Below are 24,690 nucleotides of genomic sequence, written 5' to 3'. Positions count from 1 at the left end.
TATGTATGACCCGGTTTGTGTTGCTCTGGCACCGTGACACAAACAAGTCAGATTTTTTAAGCCTCGCAAAGCCACTTTGCATGGCTTTGAATAGCTCCAAAAATCTGGAGTAAAGCAGTGCAGTGCAAATCGCTGTGTTGCATTACTGTTCCCTGGGAAGGTGTTCCATGGGCGTTGTGTGGGATGCATTTGGCAGCACACACAGATAGAGCAATATGCCTCTCAGGATTTGGTTTTGTGCAAGAAGGTGCCCCTTCCTGCACAAAAACTATCCTCCATGCAACGCAGGCCTTCTTGCACCATTGTGCAAGAAGGCCAGCGTTGGTGCTAAGCAGCTCATTGAGCGTCAGAGTAGGGGTAATATCAGAAATGTGTCGTACTCCTTAAATTATTTTTTTTATACAGTGGTCCCTCACAAAAAGATTAGGAGACAGGGTAAATATAGAAATACAATGAGATCTATATTAAGTTCTCCGTTAGGACAAGGATTCTTTAATATATCACATTTCCAAAAAGACAAAAATCAAATGGAACACTGTTTAGAACCGAGGTCTCTAGTTGGCCGGTGTATGTACCCTAGTCCAAGTAGGGACCACCGCTTCCGCCAGGGTAGCCTGGCGCATAGCAGGAAGGCTTAACTTTAGAGGCAATGTGTAAAGTATTTGTGCAACACACCCCCAACAGTACACAGTAAAACACGCACAAAATGACACTGCACCAATGTATTTTTAAAATAGAAATATCTTTATCTGTACTCCAGGTAAGATCGCCAGTAATAAAAAATGATCCACAGGAATCCTGAGTTCTTAACTATCAGGTTCATTAATAAGGAGAACAGTCATTAATTCCGGTAGTCTTTTAAGGAAACACTATGCTGACATCAGTTCAATCTCAGGACTATAAAGGAACTTGTGCGTATGGTTCTCCTTGGCTAATTAGGGGCTCTGTTAGAAGCAGTTTGGTGAAACAGATGGGCCCTTTAACGCCTTGACTCCGTTCTGGGTCTAGATGACACGTATTGGCCCCCGATGCAGCAATGCCCTTCTTGGTGCATACGGACCGAACTACTTATCAGATTCGGCAGGAAACGCTGGGAGGAACAGTCTCTGGATGGAGGCAGGCGGTACCCTAACTGACCGGGTGATGTCTGCACAGCCCCTGGTAGGCCTGCAAGTTAATTAAGGCATACGCCGGCACTCGCTGGCAATATCAGTTCAGTGATACTAAATGGCCCCAAAAAAAGTCTCGCGCCGGCCCGCTACTGATGATCACAGTCCCCGGCAGTCCCGCTATTCTCTTTAAGGATGTCACTGGTACTCGTTAATGAAGAGGGCCGTCCCCGGCGCCTACTACTCGCTCCCGCCAACTTTCCCCACACGGCAGCTTAACGCCACACGCTGTCCGTTACCTGCGGGTGGAGGGTGAGCCAGACACCATCGGGGGAGCTCTCCTTTCCTCCGGGGCACTCTCCAGCCGTCGGTGCAACTCTTCCTGGCCCGACGATAGCTGGGGAAGCCCTCGAGGCAAGACCAATGAGGAAGCGGCAGGCCGATGACGCTGCGGGACTCCTGGGCGGCTATAACCAATCCCAGCGTGGCCTGGGGCTGATGTCGCATCAATCCCAGCGCAGCTTCTCCTGATGCTTGGGATGACACGCCCAGGGCTCCCGTAGCTCCCGGGCCACGGCGGTGATTATGGGAGGCACATTTAAATATCCCTGCAATCGCTGTCAGCGGCGGTGTATGTGCCTAGACAGAGCTTCCTTCGGCAGTACGCGGGTCACGGCCACACAGCTCCCCTCTTGCACAAAGCTTCACCTTGCCTTCAAGTCCGGGGTAGCGGCGGGGCTTCCTGCTGTACAGCGCTTGGCTTCTTAGCACTACGCTGCGCGCTCAGGTCCCCGCAGCGGTGGAGATTTCGGGGGTAGTTTTGAGGCTGAGCAGTTGGGCCGCCAGCAGAGACAGGCACGAAGCAGTCATGGTGGTTCCCAAGCACCTCAGGGGCCGTTCATACATGTTGCAGTTCCAGAAAGGTAGTTCCCATAAGTGGGGTAGTCCCCAAAAGGCTGTTGGGGCAGTTCTTAGAGGAGAAGCACTTTGGTGCCTTTATGAGCTCTGCAGAGGGGGCTTCCTTAAAGAAAAACATTGTTGTTCTTCCGAGCTCTGCAGAGGCAGTCTTTAAAAGGGGTGGTGTAGACACTCTGGAGATGTCATTTCCAGTTCTCCCTAGCAGGGCAGAATTAGCAGACAGTAGGGCAGCTCAGTAGGTTGTGGGGCAGCAGTTCCTTGAAGCAGTCAGCCTCCCTCCCAATGGCAATCCTCCTGCGCAGCAGTCCTCACTCCAGCAGGGTTTTGTCGTGGTCCAGCATTGTAACAAAGAAGTGAGGCCAGGACCCTTCCTTATATATCTTACAGTCTAGGGGGTAGAAAGTGGTAGAAGTCTCTGGAAGGGTCTGGGGGCAGGGGCTTCTGGAAGAGTCCAGGACGTTCTGGTATGTTCCCTGCCTTCCCTGACCTGGCTGTCACATTGACGAGCGACAGGGGCGTTAAGGCTACAGTGGCAGCCCATCACAGCCCATCCAAGAGAAGAAGATGTGAATCACCACTCCCACCTCCCAACCCAGGCAGCTATCAGTATGCAGAGGGGAGGGAGGAGTCTCCAGTGCCCAATCTAAGTGTAGGCAGGAAACGGTCCACTTTCCAAAAGTGGGATCCCTAGCGTAGTAGGGCCCAAACCCCATATATCATTGGAAAGGGTTCCCCGCCCTGATTCCAACAAGACCAAACATGACAGACTTAATAAGTCCATGTCAGCAATTAGCCCATAAGGGGGGTTCCCAATGCTAGGAGAGTTAAGCCTTACTGCAGTAGCAGGGGCTTGTGGCAGATATGCTAGCGTCACAAGGTTTTAGGGTAGAGCACCTGCACTTCAGCACTGTTTAGCAGTGGTGAGGCGCCAATAGTCCTAGGTCCAACAAAAAGGTACAGTGAAAATGGGAGGCGCAATGGCAAAAAGATAGGGGAACACCACCCTAAGGCTGACAAGTCCAACAAACACAAACACTAAAATTAAAAAAAAAAGACCAAAAAGAGACCCAGGCAATTTTAAGGAATAAAAAATTGCCAAGCAAATATGAAGACAAACACCATAGCACAATTTGTCAGGTAACTCATATGACAGGGTCAAGGTGTCTAAAAGTCGATGACGTTTCGTATTTAAGCACTTTAGGCGGTGAAGGTTATTTTCCTGCCATATGTTGAGGAATTTTGACCCCTGTTGAGGAAACAAACATACTGTGGAGACTGTCCAGCCTTTGCTCGGATTGCCAATCTTGGCATTATTTACAATACTTCTGTAGATAAACTGCAATTTACCTTAGTGACCAGATCACCGTAGTGGACCTCCTATTGGCATGCGCCACAGCGCCTGCCTCTATAGATGTCAACCTTACCAGCGCCGAACACCTTCACTTCCAGATCCACACCGACCCCAAGACCACACTCAGAGGCACCCTCCTATACAGGCCTCCAGGACCCCGTGCAAAATTCAGCGACGTTATCACTGACTTCATTACCCCACACGCTCTCCCCTCCGAGGAATACATCCTACTAGGAGACCTCAACTTTCACTTGGAAAAGAGCAACGACAGCAACACCACCTCCCTTCGGGACAATCTCGCCAACCTCGGACTCAAACAAATTGTCTCTACGCCCACCCACATCGCAGGTCACACACTTGACCCCATCTTTACCTCCAGCAAACATGTCTCCTTCAGTCACACCACTACCCTCCAGTGGACGGACCACAGCTGCGTACACTTTTTCTACAATAAAACCACCACTCGCAACCAACCCCAACCTACTTTACGAAGAAACTGGAACAAAATCACCATCGACCAGATCTCCTCATCGCTTCTTCAAAACCCCCCTGCCCACTCCTCAAACCCCGACCAAGCAGCGATTAACCTCACCCAATGGATATCCAACAGCGCCGACATCCTAGCACCGCCGAAAAAACGTCAAATCAAACTTGGCAGCAAAAACGCCTCCTGGTTCAACGATGATCTTAAGAAATCGAAGAAACTCTGCCGCTCCCTCGAGAAGGCCTGGAAAAAAGACCCAAACACCAGCACCAGGGACGCCTTCAAAAACGCCACCCGCAAAAACCACCAACTGATCCGGACTGCCAAGAAAGCCGCATTCAAAGACCGACTAGACAACAACGCCCACAACAGCAAGGAACTATTCAACATCGTCAAAGAATTCACCAACCCATCAGCCAACTCCAACGACATCACCCCTTCCCAAGCCCTCTGTGACTCCCTAGCTTCCTTCTTCCACAACAAAATCGCAGACATCCACAACAGCTTCGACAACCGACCCGGAGACCATCCCACCCAATCTTCCGCCGTACCTTCACCCCCCTCGAACATCCTTAACGACTGGAACCCAATCTCCACCGAGGACACCATCCGCCTGATGAACTCCATCCACTCAGGATCCCCCACAGACCCATGCCCTCACCACATCTTCAACAAAGCAGACTCCATCATAGCACCACACCTCCGAAATGTCATCAACTGCTCCCTCAACTCCGCCACCTTCTCGGAAAGCTGGAAACACGCCGAACTCAGCGCCCTTCTGAAAAAACCCACAGCGGACCCCACCGAACTCAAAAACTACCGCCCCATCTCGCTCCTCCCATTCCCGGCCAAAGTCATCGAGAAAGCCGTCAATAACCAGCTCGCCGCCTTCCTCGAAAGCAACAAATCCCTCGACTCCTCACAGTCCGGCTTCCGAGCCAAACACAGCACGGGACCGCCCTCATCGCAGCAACAGACGACATCCGAACTCTACTGGACAATGGAGACACAGTCGCCCTCATCCTCCTAGACCTATCCGCAGCCTTTGACACAGTCTGCCATAGAACTCTTCTACAGCGTCTCAAAAACATCGGAATCCAAGGAAAAGCACTGGAATGGATCACCTCATTTCTCACCGGTAGAACCCAGAGCGTCCGCCTCCCACCATTCAAGTCCGAGGCCACTGAAGTCATCTGCGGCGTACCCCAAGGTTCCTCACTCAGCCCCACCCTCTTCAACGTATACATGAGCCCCCTCGCAACCATCGCTCGCCAACACAACCTCAACATCATCTCCTACGCAGATGACACCCAACTGATCCTATCACTCACCAAAGACCCCAACACCGCCAAAACCAACCTACATGAAGGTATAAAAGAAGTAGCAGAGTGGATGAAGCACAGCCGTCTGAAACTGAACTCAAACAAAACAGAAGTCCTTTTCTTAGGCACCTCCCCCTCCGCCTGGGACGACTCTTGGTGGCCAGAGGCCCTTGGAAAAGCACCCATCCCGACGGACCACGCACGGAACCTTGGCATCATCCTGGACTCATCACTCTCTATGAACAGACAAGTCAACGCAGTCTCATCTTCATGCTTCAACATCCTCCGCATACTCAAAAAAACATTTCGCTGGATCCCCACCAAAACCAGAAAAACAGTTACCCATGCACTGGTCACAAGTCGCCTGGACTACGGAAACACCCTATACGCCGGTATCACCGCAAAACTCCAGAAAAAACTCCAACGCATCCAGAACGCATCAGCCAGACTCATACTAGACATCCCGCGCAAAGACCATATCTCCAGCCACCTGAAAAACCTCCACTGGCTCCCCGTCAATAAGAGGATTACCTTCCGCCTCCTAACCCACGCTCACAAAGCACTCTACGAACTTGGACCCGAATGCCTCAACAAACGACTTTCCTTCTACACCCCCCCTCGCCAGCTACGATCTTCCAACCAAGACCTTGCTACCATTCCTCGCATCAATAAAACCACCATGGGAGGTAGATCCTTCTCCTACCTCGCAGGTAAAACCTGGAACTCACTCCCCCACTCACCTACGCCTCACTCAGAACCACCTAACATTCAAAAAGCAACTTAAAACCTGGATATTCGACAAGTAATTCCCATCCCTTCCTCAAGCGCCTTGAGACCCTCTGGGTATGTAGCGCGCTATATAAATTTCTGACTTGACTTGACTTGATACACAGTGATCAACAGGCATTAGTCTCAGGCATACATGTCTTTGTCCTGATGATGATCCTGGTACTCTCTTTGTAAGGGATCGAAACTTAATCGACTTTTAGACACCTTGACACTGTCATATGAATTATCTAACAAATTGTGCTATGGTCTTTGTTACTTTTTTTTAACTCTTTCAAAAGAAATCAGCAACAAGGAGAAATGCAGCCGCAAGTCTGTTCGGCTGAATTGGTTGCAAAGTCTGCATTTTACAATACCTCATGGATGGGGTAAAGTCACCAACTGCAAAGGTCTTTGTGTACCCTGTAAATCCCAGGGAATAATAATAATGGTAAGATTACTCTGTAAATTGATGGATTTACTGGAGAGATCTGTGTTTAGTCGAGTTCCAGTTTTGAATCAAAGTAGCATTGATTGTTAATATATCTCCTGCAAAGCACATCATGTAACACATAGGTGACAGATTTGTATTTTATATAAATGGGTATGTGGGTTACTGCTTTTAACACAGAGATTCTTTTGGTACTTTCAGTTTATAAATTGTATTCCTTCTAATAAAGCACAGTGAGTTATGAAGAACACGAGACTCCAATACCCTGTAAGCTTCATTGTCTTATGTAACACATCCTGTAGATTGATTTACACATCTATGATTTATTGTCAATGTATAATGTGTATGTGTGATGTAAAACACTGTAACACCCTGCATTGGGATGAGTAGTGTTACAGTGCTATAAAAGAAAAAAAAAGAAAATCGCAGTATTTAAATTGATATTTGTGTAAATACTGGGACAGACCAATACATCTGGCCTTCTTACAGTGCATGCATATTTCATAGGTACTGAGACTGAAAAAAGTCAAAAGCAAGCTTCTGAGTACTTGTGAAGTAATAACAAAATGTGTGCCTTTGTTTCCCCTCCATTGCATTTGCATGTAGGGGTGAGACTCCAGATAGCCCCCACCTAGGATACTGAAACAAAAGGAGTGCTATAGGCCCCTTAACTGTGGCCTTTGTTTGGTCCCAGCTGAAAACTGATAAGCCCCTCCCTGCCTGCACGTTGCTGTTTGGAAGGGAAGCTGACAATGTGCAGGCGCTGCTGAATGTACCCTGCTGTCTGAAAATGACATTGGGACCCGTTCTAGATGCTGTCAACCTGTGTTTACCCTCGACCTGTGCCGTGGCTGAAGTTTGACATTATCCAGTTCATTTACCATAGAAGGATGAAAGGCAGTGTAGAAATAGTGAGATTCAAACTGCTGACCACTAAGCCAAACATAAGACCCTATAGTAGATGCATTACTCCACTGATCCACAGTGCCACTGTAATTCACCAGAGGGTGCTATGGCATCCTTATAGTGACATGGCTGCTTTACTCCATTTACCACAATGCTGTAGTAACTTCACCAGAGGGTGCTGGGGCATTTCTTAGGTGACAAGCATGCTACTGCACTGAACTAAGATGCCTCCATAACTTCCCCAGAGGGCTCTGGGACGTTCCATATGGTGACATGAATGCATTACTCCTGGAAACCACGATGTAACTGTAACTTCTCCAGAGAGTACTGGGGCATTTCTTACAGTGACATGGAGGCTTTACTCCATTTAACTATGATGCTGGTGTGACTTTACCAAATGGTACTGGAACATTCCATACGGTGACAAAGATGCTTTACTCCATTTAAGTAGCATGCAGGGGCGGCCGGCATGATTCGCGGGTTGGGGGGGGCAAGTGCTAGTGGGGGAGGGGTCCTGCAAACTGCTTAAAACAAGCATTTGCAATGCAATAGGTCTCGCATTTCCGCAAGTTTGGGCTATTTGCATTGTAAATGACAATGCGTTTTATTTATGATTTGGTTTCGTAAGCATAAATAAAAGGCATTGTCATTTACAATGACAAGAGCTTAAATTCGCGTAAATGCGAGACCTATTGCATTGCAAATTATTTTCTCATTCTACTTTTGGGATGGTTGAGGGACCTAACACTCCTGTCTAGGGTCAGTGTACATGGCAGAGAATGACATTATTGGAAGGTTTCAGAAATGTCTCTAGAAATACAGCCTTTAGCCAATTTATATGAAAACAGTGCTGAACATTTATTATATAATGGTCCTATTTTTTGTAAAACTTCCGAACCAGTTCAGAGGACGTCAGGCTGGCTCGCTTCGCTCATGTGTGCAAGACTTCACTCACTTGTGCAAGTCACTCGAAATCCGCCTCGGGTACTGCAACTCTGGTGTATATGCCATAGTCTAGCACCTATGTTGACAGGCAAGTCTGGGACACAGTCAAGTCACAAACTAGACCAGAGGGGAAGATATACCGGATGTATGTACTTTAGCTAGGAGAGGGCAGTGTTGTACAGTGGAAAGGGCAGGAAGAGTCCAGAATCTGTGTAAGAGGCGCAGTCAGAAAAGACAAACGAAGGTGTGGGAACAACTCTGTTCTTGAATGTAATTTCTGTGCAGAGAAGAAGCAGCGATTGCTCTCGCGCTATGGAGAACCCCTCGACACTGCTGTAGGAGGTGGGAGGAGGCACGCATGGGACGGGTGGAGAGGGAAACAGCTGCAGGAATGCGAGCGAGAGGTTTTGATCCACATCTCTTCTGCTGTCACGATATGACAGTTTGTCAATGTCAGGAGGGTTGATGAAATTACGGCGACACGGGTGTTATGATGACACTGTGATGCCAAGAGGGCGCAGGAATTGCAAAGACATCTAGGGGGAAATGAAGTCATGATAACGGAATTAATAGGGCTCTGCTGTCTTGACGAAAGGTACGATCGAGCCAGGACTGGTGAACATACTGTATCGCGACAATGTGCTTTAATGTGCGGTGCACCCGCTGTAAGGAATGCAGCTCCCATGTCACAGGAATAAAGATGGCGTCGGGCTGTCCAAATGGGTCGTCCTAAAAGTGGCAAGGAGGTAACCAAGAAGCCTGATTTCCAATCAGGCGCCATCATTTACCATAAACAATGATGCAAGCCAATGGGAAACAGGGGCGAGGCTACAAGTCCCTTATAAATCCATATTGATTGCAAAAATCCCTCGCATGGCGAGAGCAACACATGCATGCTGCTAACGCCAGGCGAGACCTAAAAAGGCTGGAGACCTGAGCATCTGTATCAATTATCCGCTCAACCAACAGATGATGTTTTGATTAAGCGAGTCAGCAGAAAGCCAATTATCTGATGGTTCAATTCTAAAATAATATGCAACATAGCCACGGGGTATTTCCTAGAAGATGCTCTTTCTCTGAATGGGCATGTGCTGACAGGAAGTAGGTGCGGCTGAGAATTAAAACTAAAACAGAATCGAGGGCAGCTCAAGAGTTTGGCACAGCTGAAAAACTTGTTGTTTGTTGAGCAAGACCTAACACCAGAGGAGATTACACCAGACACATATAGATAGTTCAGTGGTGGCAGTTCCGCTGTTGGGCTCTCCACTAGATTTGCAGCTCATACAGAAATCGTAATATTTCCCATTACACCCAGCACTAAATCAGACTCTAACGACAGGTGCTCTGCAAGCCCCACAATCCAATCAGACCATTTTACTGTTCACCGTCTGCACGACTCTTAGGTGCTCTCCACAGTTTTCTCATTTTTCAGTAGGAGGCCTTCTCAAATTCATTGTATTGCTGGGTGTCAGTATACCAACGAAAGCACATACACCAAATAGCACGTCACTTGGCAAACGCAGAAGATCTAAAAGCACTATTTAGGCAGAACATCACACACACACCACAGCAGATGTGCTTTTTATGTGGGTGTCAACGTGCTCTAAATTGCGCCGCACATGAAGACATTCCATATACTAACTTACAAGATCACACATCATGATAGATCTCTGAACATGCCTCCAACACAGCCACAGCATACAATTAATTGGACATTTGGGCATTCAGCCCCTACATAATGGTCAACTACTTCTCACACACTTATAGTTGCCCAACAGGGACCCGTGCCAACCGAGGAAATGTTTAAGCAATCTGGTACAGTCCTCTGGTCTCGCCCAAAGAAAACGTACAACTCATTAAAAAGGACACAGTCGTTATCTTGACCTCACATCTTGACAAGTCTGAATCAGTCACCAGCCAGCAACTGAAATGCCTGGAAAGTTGCACCCCAGACTGACTACTAATGCGCGCTATACAAAAGCTATTCGGCTAGAGCAGTAACAATTTAACACAAGATGAGGTTTCAGGCTTTCACTATTCTCTACATTGACAAGCATTGTCAAAGCCAGTAGGTCTCACCTATGCGAGATCTAGTTAATGGCTATGCCATTTTTTTTTTAGCCAGGTTGTAGAGCAGCGCGGGAGTGCCATCAGCGTCTGGAACTCTGTCTCCTGGATTTCGAATCACTACTTGATTGACTGTTTTCAAGGCCGAAATGAAAGCTCTTCTCTTAAAACCTAGTTCTAATTAGCTAATCCTACCTTGAATCTGCCTGAGCTAGTCTATTCCTATACTGCTCCTATCAGGCATTCTGAACATCTTGAAAGAGCTTGTTCCTGGCTCTGACCACCTCCTCTTTCACCAGTCTGCCACCTGTTCTCTGCAACATACTGTTCCAACATCCCCATCTGTCGGACCACTGCTGTGTGTTCACTTTTACCTCGCAAGATCTTTTTTTTGCCACTCACTGAATTTGGTTAAATCCCTTATGTCCTTATCTCTTATGAGATTAGAGTGATTATTATTGCCGACTAATGGATGCACCACGCTATGCTTATTTTGCCTTTCACCCACCTCTGTTCATTATGTATTTAACTTATCACTAGGGTGACCAGATGTCCAGGTTTGCTGGGACATTCCTGTTTTTTTGCCACCTGTCCCAACAGCATTCAGGAATTTTGGCACACCCTGGTTATTAGAGAGAGTCCACCTAACACAGAAGGAGGCAAGTTTTCACGTGCATGATTAGTTGCCAGCACACAGAAAACAATTTAATTAACTCAGGATACTGTGCGTAAATGTTGCATTTAATTACTCCTCAGTGCCTCGTTGTCTGTTTTCTATGTTGGTCAGTGCTGTAAATGAATTCATTCTGTTCCCTTTGGTTGATGCTAAATAGTCTTTCTAGGACTTTTTAAAAGGAAGCCTGGAAACATTATTTTGTGTAGGTCGTGTGCTGGTGTGTACAGGCTGGGCACAGATTCTGTACACAGTGAACCTGTACCTGTTGCCCACATGCTGAATGCACACAGGCTGAATGTGCCGAGCTTGTAGAGGGGTGTGCACCACAGGTACACAGCGTATGTAGAAGTTACGTGTAGGTTGTGTGCAAGTGGCAAACACGTTGCATGCAAAGCTTAGGTGCATAATGCGTTCAAGGTATATGAAGGTTGAGTCAAGAACTTGTCTACAAATGGGTCCAGGTGTGCTTGGAATTTGTGTGCAAAGGTTTGAAACATGGCGTGCAAATTGTGTACGCAGTTCGTATACAGGCAGGGGCGTCATCAACCCCTTACTTTAGCAGCTTGAGCTGTGGGGTGGGTACCACTGGGAAGTTCAGTTTAATATGAAACCTTTAACATTTTGTTCAAAGCTCTTTTTCGCTTTGATCCAAGACTGCTACCTCCAAGCAGAAGCTCTTGAATAACGCTGCAAGAGGACGGTATGATGGAACTGTGGCGTGACGCAACCAATGAAAAAGAGCAGCTGAACGATGGGATGAGAGAAGTACGGCTGGGTGATGGCTGGTGTGCATGAATGGGAAGATGTAGAGCAGAATGGATGGATGATAGAAGCATGAATATGGGAAGAGACTAATAGGTGGAAGGTTTAAATAAAGAATGAAGAAAAGATGGGAGGAGAGATGGAAGAGAAGAAACGTGAATGGATTAGAAAGGAAGAAAAAAGACAGAAAGATGGATGATAAGAAGGAAGAATGGATGGACAAAAGGACTGTGTAAATGAAGGATGAGTGGATGCATAAAAAAAAAGACTGACAGAACGCTGGAGAAAAATAAGGAAATAAAGGTGGGAAAGAACCAGAAATATGGATCAAGAGAAGTAAAGGAGGAAAACAGACGGAAAGAAGGATGGATGACAGGAAGAGCATTTCTGAATACTTTCTGGGAGAACTCTTCCATGAGTGCCTGGCAGACTCACTCACCTCACTTACTGTCAATTGGTATATGGTTCTAAGTGGAGGGTGTTTTATTTTTAAGGCTACAGCCTTGTACACGGGTTGTACATTATATGCACGTTCTGCGAATGTGTGCAGAGGTAGTGTACTAGTGTGCAGGCGTGCAAAGATTGTCTGCAGAACACAACAAGTCATGTGTACAGGCTGTATGCCACGCACGAGAAGGGCGTGCACAGAATTTATATGAGATTGTGTGTACAGGTTATGCGCATATGTTGTTAACAGGTTGCGCCTTGGCAGTTCAAGTATAGGTTGTGTTTAGAAGATTTTTCGTGTGTAGTACAGCTTGTGAGCTGGGTGCATACAACTCTTTGTGGCTGAGCAGTGTAAGCATTTTGGATAGTTTATTTACCAGTTATTTTAGGCGTTTTGAAGATATTGTTGGTATACTTCATGTACATGCTGTGTACAGGTGGTTTGCCGTTAGAGGCAAGTTGTGTGGAGAAACTAAGAAGTTATGTGCAGAGATCATGTTGAGTGCAGAGATTATGTAGAGGGCATTACTTGGGTGTAGGCTGTACACTGGTTGTGTAAATGTGCACAGAGCTTGTGTTGAGGTTGTGAGCTCTGAGTGAAAAAGATGTGCAGACTGTCTTCATGGCTGGTGTGTGAGGTGCTTGTGCACTGGTTGTGAGTAGAGCTGGTGCGCCGGCTGTGCCCAGGCAGGCAGCTTGTATTTAGGCTACAGCCGGTTTGTGTGAAATGTAGCAGTGGGCGAGCCACTGAAGACTTGATCCGGAGGCCTGGCTCGGGCCAAGCTCGAGGTCCTCTTCGATTCCCAAGCCCAAAACTTGCCGAGCTTCAATGTGGCTTCTGCCTGACACCTACATTCTACCATGACGCTCCAAGAATCAAAAAGAAATCATAAACCATTGCTATTAAAAAGAAGTGAAGGAGCTAGCCAGCTAGCCATCTAGTGGGTGAATTGCATAATGTGAAACCAGAAAACCTTGGACCAATACTGGCTTCCCCGCTTTCCCAAACTGTGTGATCCTAGGAAAATATTTTAGTTTACAAAGCCCCCTTTTCCTTCGTTGTCAGATATGAGAGCAACTTTCAATACACGAATTGAGGGTGTGGGCTGTACAAAAATAATCTGGTGTACTGAGGTCAAACGTCTCTGTATGTTAACTATCTTTTTCAATTTTAAAGAGACCATCATATTTTCACAGGATGTTTGTTGCACGATTTAGATTGCTCGTTTCGTGCACGGGCTGCTAAGAGCCTCATCAGACCCTTTGCTCGTTTCTGGCTTAGATTCCCCTGGCAATCTGTTGGCTCGCCCACCTCTAGTGAAAGGTGTGTTCAGTTATAAAAGTGGCACGCAGAACCTGTCAGTTGGCTGCGTGCAGTGCATATTTAGGTGTATACAGTTTTGGTACAGGTTGTCTGCAGAGATTGTGTGTATGTTGCCTGCAGAGTTAGATTGGGGGCTGCTGTCTGCAGTTTTGTGAACAAGCTGCTTACTCGTTATGTGCAGGGGTTATTTGGAACATGCATCAGTGATTGTGTGCAGAACACATAAACAGCTTGTTTGCAAACTGCGTTGATATCTGGTTCCTGTGTGCAAACGAGCGCTTCGAGTTGTAGATACCTCCCAGTGCCGTATCCATTGTGTCCTGGCGCCGCCTTCGATGGCAGCATGGGGTAGGGGAGAGAGGAGGGGGCCGGTGCGATTCCCTCGCGGGAACGAGGGGATAGCGCCCGATTATTGATAACATTTGGCGCCAGCTGCTCGCTCTCGCGAGTGAATAGCCAGAAGTGCACGTGTTGCCATTGGAAGCAATGCAACGGGTGCACGTTTTTGACTGAAAAGCTCTACCGATGGCAGAAGGTCTCTATCCTCTGCAGCGCATGCGCGCTGCGGAGGCGAGACCTAAAAAAAGTAATAATAAAGCATACCTTGCTGCCGCCAGGTCCTGCATCTTCTCTCCTGCTTACTTGTGTCCGACTCCAGGTCGGAACAGGAAGCAGGCAGCTAGGCTCGCACTCCTAAGCCAATCACAACACTCCAATGGAGCATTGTGCTTGTTATGAGGGCCATGACACAGCGCTCACCCAGGGGCTGGAGAGGTTAGCATGTTCTCCATGTAGGCTGTAATGCGGCCTGCATGGAGAACAGGGGAGTGTGCATGACTGTTTTGGGCGGCCCAGAGGGGCGACCAAACAGTAATCGCGCACAGGAGGGTCTACCAATCCTCCCCTGCAGCTCCGCTCCGCCTCCTCATGCACTGCCGCAGCAGGAGGAAAAAATAAAATGATAATAAGATAGTTATTTTCATTTTATCTTTTCCTTTCCTAGCTGTTCCTGGCAGTGGGGCGACACTCCTCCACCTTAGCGGAGGAGCAGCCACTGGTAACGTGCTACAGTAACTTCACTAGATGGTGCTGGGACATTCCTTACGGTGACATGGTGGGACCCCTTCATGTTCCAAGTAGGGGGTGGAGAAGTGTGGCTCAATGATTAGAGCGGCAGACCCTGATGCAGAGGTCTAGCCCGGGACCAGGGTTCAATTCCCCGCCTCGGCGGGTCTTGGGCTCAAAATTCCACGGGCCTGATAATTCTCGCCTCGGTGCCTATTCCAATCATGGAGTCCCACTCTGCAACTCTGGGCAATAGCTTGCTTAATCTCCACAACGGCCCACACAATGCTAAGGATGCCTGGCCTCCACCTTGGGGGTGCCCAGGAGTGGACGTCTCACAGGGAAAGCCAGGATGGGTTCCACAGCGGTATTCATACAAGCGCCTTGAGACTCTTGCGGGTGAGTAGTGCGCTATACAAGTATCAATTTACAATTTACAAGTAGCCAAGGTTCTGAAATAGTGGATGGCCAATAGGAGGTATGTGGTTGCTGTTGTTACACTTCAGGGTGCACTTCAATACGGAGCAGTCTAGGGTTCGAGAATACAAAGAGCAGGCATGAGTGACGTTTTCTGCTCGGACAGGAACTAGGTTGAATTCCATTTTATTTTTTTATTTTTAGAATTAGCATGAAAAGTCTGGTATGCAAATACTGTTCATTTGCCTCCTTGTCAAGATCGTATCCTGATGGACTTTGCTGCCGTAGCGCTCAGTGCCTGTTTTATTTGCCTGCAGTGCGTAAAGTGAGTTAATCGGATATCTCTGATTTATTACTTTATTTTCAGATAGCGTAGCGAAGAAACAGAACGAGGGAAGCCTTGCTCTCTGTTTCCAAGCGATCCTATCGGATTTAAAGCATTAACTCAGAGAAATGTTGGGTTAAGTGAATTACCTCCGTGGAGGCATAGGACGGGCGCGCGCCTCCGGGCAGGTCAGCTCAACACGATGCGGCTACTGGGGGGAATTCCAGGCACTGAGCATATGCATTAGTATTATATGGGATGTTCCGGCCGCAGGCAGGAACTTCAGAATTGCTGGATTTCAGTAGATTCCACCTCAAAATACTTCTGCTGAAGATTTGGCTGTATTTTACCAATGTATCCTACATGCTGGCAATTAACTGCTGCTATAGTAAATTTCTGAAGACCCTTCCTTGGTTGGGGTGTCTTGTTTTATACACAGCTGTGCGCATAATGTACTCTACACTGAATATAGAGCAATAGAACTGATCAAGTCTTCCCTCTCCTTCTTCAGGCGGCGCTCTCCATCTTCGGCATGGTCGGAGGCCCTCTGCTGGGGCTCTTCTCCCTCGGCATTTTGTTCCCTTGCGCAACACCAGTAGTAAGTACAAGCATCAGAATTTGTTTATAAAAATGGAGATCTATATGTAGAGTGAATAATGTTCTTTTAACAGAAGGATACATTGACTTTGGTAAGTTTTCTTTTGCATCACTTTATTGTAAGGACAAATAACTTATACCATAGTTTTTATGCATGTGTGAATTGATATATGGCCAATGTAAAACCATCACCATAAACACTCATCATGTTCCGATGTGCGTCAGCCATGATCTAAATCGGGCAGTAATTTTCTATATGCATTCTAAAGTCAAATAATATAATCAAGATTCTATAGGTAAAGTAATGAATGTCTCAAGTTCTGGGCCATTGATTGATAACAAGCATTGCCAAAGTCATTATGTCTCTCCCATGAAACCTATTGGCTTTGCAAATGTTTTTTTCTCTCTAGATCTTCACCATGTTCAAATCTGTACGTGTATTTGGAGGCATTATGTAATAGTTTTTCTTAAACAGAACAAAAATAGCTTCTGCAGGAGGCCACTTTGCATGATTTTTTTCTTTTGCTCCAAGAAAAAAACATTTAAAGATAGTGGCAGGGCTTGAACACGCAAATGTGGGGGCCATAGTCGGATAATTTTTCTCAAACGGAGAGAAAAATAGTTTTAAAATGGCTGTCATGCTGATGCACTAATACGTGGTGGCTATTTTTTACTGTATTTTAATTTACCTTTCTAAGGAGATGGATGGCCATCTAGGAACAGTAAATGAAAAAAAATAAAGAATGCTCCTGAGAGGTGATGGAAAAGCAAGCAGCACATTAGCTGCGTGAAGCTGCTGGGCCCTCTGAAGTAATAGACCCCCCCCCCAAAAAAAGCTTGGCATTGGGGGCAAAAGGTTGTGGGGGGAAATGATGGTGCAGAGTACGGGAACCCAAAAGCCAGTAACCTTGCAGCAGTGTAAAGCTACCAGGCCACGGAAAAAGGAAACCAAAGTAAATATAAAAAGAGGGTGTAGATAGGAATGGGGCGCAAAAGATCGGAAATAGAGTGTCCTGGTAGCAGTATTCATCTGCCATGCCCATGCACAAGTAATATGAAAGCAACTGAAAATCAATAATGAAACGGGTGGGAAGGAGTGGGGTAGCAAAGCCGCGTGGGAGCGGAGGGCTTGAGAACAGAGGGGAGAGAACAAAGTGATCCATTCCCCTACAGTGATGAGGCAAACATTCAATAGCAGTATTGAGAAGGGAACCGAGATTGAGATGGAAGCTGCCCAGTCACGACCAAGGTCTGATCCACTGCCCACACTATAGATTGTACTGTAGACAACAGGTCTTTGACAAGAGACACCTAAGGTGTCTGGAGGTTGAGACCTAAAGAGGGGACAGCCAGGTTTAGAGTATTCCGGGCAAATGCTAGACAGTGTAAATTACTCATGACAAACGCCTTTCTTTGTTCTAAGGACATGAGACACCCTTTCAAAGGGAAAACAATCAAATCTGGCCTAAAGGTGTGCGGTGCCACCTGAATCAGACCACTGCAGATAATGTTAACGCGTCCCTCAAAAAATTGTAAATATGTTTTAGTCTCCTTGAGGTCATTTTGTTGTGTATTGTACCGCAGTGCTTAATGTGCCAGTTTAACAGAGGTAGGTCATCAACAGGTGTGTTTGGGTAGTGGACTCCCACCTGCGGGCCACCACCCAATGCCCCTAACTCCTGTCCACACCGTGGATGTTTTCCCTGGGCCGTGTTTTCATCATCTTTGCTTGTGCCCAGGTTAGCTTTTTCACAGTCTCTTTTGTGTGTATCATTTCGCATTGTTTACTGACATTTTGAAACATTGTTTCACATTCTTTTATTCGCCGACATCATCCCGATGACACAAAAAGGTGCTCCGATAGATTATCAGATACTACATTTCTTTCTTCTACTTTATCATTACTAAAAAACATTCTCTTTTGTTTCAGGGCTCCATCATAGGTCTCCTTGCCGGGTTCGCTGTTTCCTTGTGGGTCGGTATCGGATCTCAGATTTATCCTCCCCTTCCAGAAAGAAGTTTGCCATTAGATCTTACAACTGCTGGGTGCAACTTTACCATCAACAACAACTGGACCTTAACAACGGAAATGCCTGCCATAACATCCCTTACAACAACCACAGACTTGGACAGGTGAGAGATGTGTCTTCTGCTCGCCAGGAGCAGACAGAAGAAATAAGAGAACAGATGACAAGGTGAAAATTAGAGAGGCAAGGACTAAAGGGAAAGGAGTGAGTCAAATGGGGAAATGGAGATGAGGACCTAATTGGAAATGTATATAGGTTGTGGGGAAGGAGTCAAAGATGCTTTGGAATATTGAAATGGTCTATGCATACCTCGGATTACAAAAACGTTTTAAAATAGATGACCTCGTGCTTGGTAATAAAGCAATTACTCCACCAAAGGTATTTGGCCATTAGACGATTCCACCCTTTTGTGACGTACACCTGTCCACACCCCACGACTTTTCTCATGTAATTTACTAAAAAAATGCCATCTCCTTTGCTCCAAGTGAGCCTCACTATGTATGTATATATGTACAGTGCAATCAGCGGAAAGCTAGAAGAGTGCTCTACACAGTCAATGGCAAAGACATAGTCAATGTGTGATTGAAGGGTAGCTAGCTTCTAAAAGTGACTATGGCTGCTGCTGCAACATGATGTAGTGTTCTTTAAACAGGTGTCTCACGTGGATATGTGGATGTTGTTCAAGATCCTGAGTACACAGAGGGAGAAGGCCTGTTGCCTTGTTTTTTTGCACTTCTTCATATATGTTGTGATTAGATCATGGATGAAGATGTACTAAGTGCCACTGGAGGCGGTGAGCTTCTCAGCCAGAAAGGCAAAGGTGCCGGCTAAATTGATGTAATAATAATAATATTAATACTGATTCTTGTAGAGCGCGAACAGCTACCTCTCAAGGAGGTGTCCCGGCGCTAAAGAGAACTTTATCAGCAGGGCAGGATGCAAGGTGAATTGCTTAGGCTTTCTGCAAAAAAAACAGGTCTTTAGAAGCTTCTTAAAACTAGCTTCTGTCGTAGCAGATTGGATGGCAAAGGGAAGGGTGTTCCAGAGTTTCGCCGTGCCAACAGTGAAAGATCTGCCGCCAAGTCTAGCTTTCCTAACTCGTAGAACAGCTAACTGGAGCAGGGAGTTAGATCGCAGGTGTCTCTCTTGATGGTGGCGGGGAAGTCTGAGTTTTAAATAGTTGGGGCAGGTCCATTTTTGTGCTCTGAACGCCAGGGTAAGAGCTTTGAATTTTATTCTGCTCGCCACTGGGAGCCAGTGCAGTTCGCGCAGATGCGTAGAGGGATTGGTGTCAGTACAACGCGTTGTGTTACAACGCATTCCGTTACAACGCAGATTTTACAACGCGGGATCCATTACAACGGATGTCAATACAATGCATGGCATTACATCGCAGATGCTATTACAACGCATGGCATTACATCGTAAGTATAGGTAAGTATACCTTTTTTTAAAAATGTTATTTAGTTTATTGTAATTAATTTTTTTTAAATAATTTAATTAAAAGACATTTAAAAATTGTCATTAATTTAATTTAATAAAATAATATCTATTTAATAAATGTAATTTTATTAAAAATTGTAATTAATTTAATTTAATTAAAAAAAAGTAATTAGTTTCATGTACATATTTTTTATACTGAAATTAAATTAAATTAAAAATATTAATTTATTTAATTTAATTAATTTAATTAAAAATGTAATTAATGTAAAATAATTAATTTAATTTATTAAATATATTTTAAAATGGTAAATATAATTTAATTATCCCTAAACCCAAACCCTGCCCTAAAACCTAAAAACACCCCTGTACCCCAAAACCCAAACCCTGCCCTAAAACCTAAAAACACCCCTGTACCCCAAAACCCAAACCCTACCCTGAAACCTAAAAACACCCCTGTACCCCAAAACCCAAACCCTACCCTAAAACCTAAAAACACCCCTGTACCCCAAAACCCAAACCCTACCCTAAAACCTAAAAACACCCCTGTACCCCAAAACCCAAACCCTGCCCTAAAACCTAAAAACACCCCTGTACCCCAAAACCCAAACCCTACCCTAAAACCTAAAAACACCCCTGTACCACAAAACCCAAACCCTACCCTAAAACCTAAAAACACCCCTGTACCCCAAAACCCAAACCCTGCCCTAAAAACCTAAAAACACCCCTGTACCCCAAAACCCAAACCCTGCCCTAAAACCTAAAAACACCCCTGTACCCCAAAACCCAAACCCTGCCCTAAAACCTAAAAACACCCCTGTACCCCAAAACCCAAACCCTGCCCTAAAACCTAAAAACACCCCTGTACCCCAAAACCCAAACCCTGCCCTAAAACCTAAAAACACCCCTGTACCCCAAAACCCAAACCCTGCCCTAAAACCTAAAAACACCCCTGTACCCCAAAACCCAAACCCTGCCCTAAAACCTATAAATACCCAAACACCCCAAAACATATACCTCAGTACCCCAAAACATATACTCCTATACTCATACTTATTTAAAAAATCACTTAAATTAATATATTTAATTTATAATATTTAAAAACAAAAATAAATATTTTTTTTATTATTAATAATAATTAAATCAATTAAATAATATTAAATAAAATAAAAAAAAATTAAATACTTACCAATACTTACGATGTAATAGTATGCGTTGTAATAGCATCTGCGATGTAATGCCATGCATTGTAATGACATCCGATGTAATGGATCCCACGTTGTAAAATCTGCGTTGTAACGGAATGCTACGTAAAAGTTGCGTTGTAGGTGTAACATACCGCGTAGAGATATGATGTCTGAACGGAATGTGCTTTATCAGTCTCGCAGCCGCATTCTGCATGATCTGCAGGCGTTGCACCAGATATTTTGGCAAGCCAAGGTAGAGGCCGTTCGAGTAGTCCGGTCTGGATGTGACTGTCGCATGGACGACCATTTTGCGACACTCAACTGGTAAAAAGGAAAGAAATTTCCGGAGGTTTCTGAGTTTATGGAGGCATCCCGTAGTGACCTGTTGTATGTGAGAGGAGAAAGAGAGATTCTCTTCCCATCTTACGCCCAAATTTTTGCACTTGTTCCGGGGGTTGGTGCTGGGCCCATTTCGGGAGGCCACCATAGGTCGGGGGAGGGGTGAGTACTTTTTTTAAAGAATAGTACCTCCGTTTTGCTTGCATTCAGTTTTAATTTGTTAGTATTCATCCAGCTGGCTACATCTCGGAGGCAGCCCTTTATTTTACTAAAAGCTGCCTTTGACACCTCCGCATAGGGGAAGACTAATTGCGTATCATCTGCATACGAAATCGCCTTGACCCCTCATTTGGCAATCATGGTGAAGAGTGGGGCTAAATAAGTATTAAAAAGTAGCGGGCTGAGTGCCGACCCTTGGGGGACACCACACCAAAGGCGTTTTGGCTTAGAGGAGAAGGCACCCAGTGCCACTTTCTGAGAGCGGTATGTGAGATAAGAGTGCATCCAGCTCAATGCCTTATCTTCCAGACCTATGTCCTTCATCCTGAGCAGCAGTCTGCCGTGATCCACTGTATCAAATGCGGCAGATAGATCGAGGAGCACCAGCATAGCTGATGCTCCTGAATCTAGGGACCACCTGATCGACTCAGAAACCTCGATAAGGGCCGTCTCAGTGCTGAAGCCGGCCCTGAAACCTGACTGTGTTTCATGTAGTGTTCCTTTTTTTTTGATTAAGCTGTTTAGTTGACGTTGAATCAGCTTATCAAGCATTTTACCTGGGGCTGCTAGTAGGGAGATGGGACGGAGATTACTCAGGTCATCAGGAGCATCATTAGGCTTTTTTTTTCGGAGGGAGAAGTGTAGCATGTTTCCAGCAATCAGGAAACGTGCCGGTCTCGATGGACGTGTTCCAAATATGTAGGAGTGGTGCAGCAATTGCATCCAACATCATTTTCCAGAGTTTGGGTGGGCAGGGGTCATCAGGAGCCCCGGATTTGCATTTTTGTAGTTCTCTCAGTGCCTCATCGCGGGTGATAGGATGAAATTGAGTTAAGGGAGGGATGGGAATCTCAGTATTGTCGAGGTCCGCCATAGCTGTAGGCTCGGGGCATGTGAAGGAGTCCTAGACCTTCATGATTTTTTTGTCAAAGAAATCAGAGATGTCTTCACAGAGTCTAGCGGACGGGATGATTTCCGTCTCAATAGCCCTAGGTTTAAAAAAGGATTGAACAATTTAAAAAACTTCTTTGCTAGATTGCTCCGCTTGCTGAATAGAGGACACAATGAATACTTTTTGGGCTTTTTTTATGGATTGATGTAGACTGTGTAGGGCTTTTTTGTAACAGATTTTAGCTGATCCAGAGTAGTTAGCCCGCCAGAGGCGCTCTAGCCTTTTGCATTTGCTTTTTTCAGCCTTCAGTTCTGTGGAGAACCAAGGGGCGGAAGGGGATTCTCTACGTGATGTGGCTACTTTAGGAGGAGCAATAGAATCCACTATGTTGCCTATCCAGTGATTCAGCTGCATTGCATCAAAGTCCACGTCTGAGGTCAGTAGTAGGGGGGCAGCTGCGAGAGCGGGGCATAGGGTCCCGGCTGATAAGTTATCTTATTTTCTCCGCACATAGGAGCGTTTCCCTGTTGTCTGAGAGTAGGATGGGAATGAGATTGAGAATGGGATTAGGAAGTGATCCGTCCATAGCAGTGGCAACGGGGGTTTAGCTGAAGTATCCAATATGTTGGAAAAAATGAGGTCTAGCATATGGCCTGCCTGGTGCGTAGGTCCAGAAATAATTTGGGTTAGATTGGCCGCTTGCAGCGTGGTAATAAGTTGAGTGGCCTGAAGGCAATCCGGCCTGTCTGCAGGAACATTAAAATCACCGACTACAATGTAGTGTGGGTGGATTAGAGTGCTTTGGACTATAAAGTCCATAAGTTCACCGGTGTGGGACGGGGAGCAGTCCGGGGGTCTGTAAATGATCAGGCCAGCTGAAGACAGATGGGGATTGATTTGAAGGCAGAAATGTAGCCCCTCTATGCCAGGGAGACTAGTCGGTGTAGAGGAAGACAAGGCGTATTTATCCTTGAAGATAATAGCCACTCCGCCACCTCTTCTGTTCTTCTCTCTGTTTGAGAAGCTTAGTTTAAATCCAGGCGGGACAGCCAGAGGAATGGATGCCATATTGTCCTCACTGAGCCAAGTTTCAGTAAGAAATAAGGCGTCCCACTCAGAGTCCGCTATTAGCAGATAGATATCGTCTGCATGTTTAGGGAGGGATCTACAGTTCAGTAGCCCAGCTCTGAAGAGAGTGGTAGAGGTGTTAGCTGTCAGACAGTTTAGTCTTTTTGAGTAAGTGTTTATTGGAGGTGAAGCATCGCAAAGTGGTTTGTTACACAGTGAGCAGGAGGGTGGTAGATCAGGGTTAGTGAGATCGAGCCTGGACGCTTGACATGGTTTAGCTGCATTCAGTGGCAATAGTTCAGCGCTGGTCCAAACTGTCCTACTTGTGTGTGGCTGCTCACTGGCAGCATGGCAGGCCCTGGGCGCGATCCGGTCGCGGACGGGCCCAGACGGGCTTGCCTTAGGTGCAAATTCGGCGCGCAACCGGCGCGCCCGCTGCGCTCGTCCGCTGCACTTCCGATGGATACACATTTTTTATAGTGTGAAGGGGGCGTGGCCAGAGGGGGTGGGCGTGGCCGCAGTGATTCCACTCTGCTGGTGACAATATGGGTGTGTTCCCTCGTCAGCGCTGAGGTCCGCTGTGCAGGGAGTAGGAGAAGTGGTAGGTAATTTTTAAAAGCAATACAATATTTTAAACACAAAAGTTTAAAAACCTAGCGATTCTCCCGGCTTCCGCCTCAGGAGCTTGCAATTTCTCAAGTCGCGCTAGCAGTTCAGCGCGCGCTAAGTAAGGTTGCAAGGGGGCGTGGCCAGAGAGGGGTGGGCGTGGCCCCAGTGATTCCACTCTGCTGGCGGCAATATGGGTGTGTTCCCTCGTCAGCGCTGAGGTCTGCTGTGCAGGGAGTAGGAGAAGTGGTAGGTAATTTTTAAAAGCAATATAATATTTTACACACAAAAGTTTAAAAACCTAGCGATTCTCCCGGCTTCCGCCTCAGGAGCTTGCAATTTCTCAAGTCGCGCTAGCAGTTCAGTGCGCGTTAAGTAAGGTTGCAAGGGGGCGTGGCCAGAGGGGGGTGGGCGTGGCCGCAGTGATTCCACTCTGCTGGCGGCAAGATGGGTGTGTTCCCTCGTCGAGCTAAGAGATATTTTTTAGGTCTGAAAGACAGTTTTGTAAGCGGTTTTTGGTTGCAAGGTCTGATTGCTGGAGCAGCATATCAACAAAAAAGAGCTAAAATGGATCTTTCCAAAGTGGAAGATTAATCTCAATGTAACTACATTTTACACACGGCGATTCAGCCAGTTAGTGTTGTTATCTTCATTGAGAGCAAAGAATTAGGGCTCATGGTCAACTCTAGTCTGAGTGTCTAGTGCACCATCACTGTCCTCTAGCGTTGACCAGCTGTTTGCCCATGAGCTGCATAGTTAAGCGACAATATAGGGTTTTAGCTTTATACTTTTGGGTTAAGTAGAAAATTATTGCCAATGTAGGAACGATTCTAAAACAAGGAATTTAAGGGAGTTCAGTGAGTATGTCTTGAACCCCTACTATATAGGGGAACATAGGGTTATATTATGGTATACAGGGTTACTTTGTACACATGTTGATTCTCTCCATAAAAAAACATAATAGCCCCCAGAATTTATGAG

General features: G+C 46.1%; 1 protein-coding gene across 1 annotated transcript in view; it reads left to right on the top strand.

The window, feature by feature from the left end:
* The window catches only part of LOC147751240 (sodium-coupled monocarboxylate transporter 1-like), a 127,560-nt gene that overhangs the window by 91,605 nt on the left and 11,265 nt on the right, over positions 1 to 24,690 (top strand). Inside the window, exons 11-12 of the mRNA XM_086919127.1 lie at positions 15,846 to 15,932; positions 17,862 to 18,064. Coding sequence (XP_086775253.1) covers positions 15,846 to 15,932; positions 17,862 to 18,064 — 290 coding nt within the window. The remainder of the gene's footprint in view (positions 1 to 15,845; positions 15,933 to 17,861; positions 18,065 to 24,690) is intronic.

Source organism: Lissotriton vulgaris, chromosome 1_1 (assembly GCF_964263255.1).
Source record: "Lissotriton vulgaris chromosome 1_1, aLisVul1.2, whole genome shotgun sequence".
Lineage (NCBI taxonomy): Eukaryota > Metazoa > Chordata > Amphibia > Caudata > Salamandridae > Lissotriton > Lissotriton vulgaris.
This window is presented reverse-complemented; position numbering and strand designations above follow the sequence as displayed.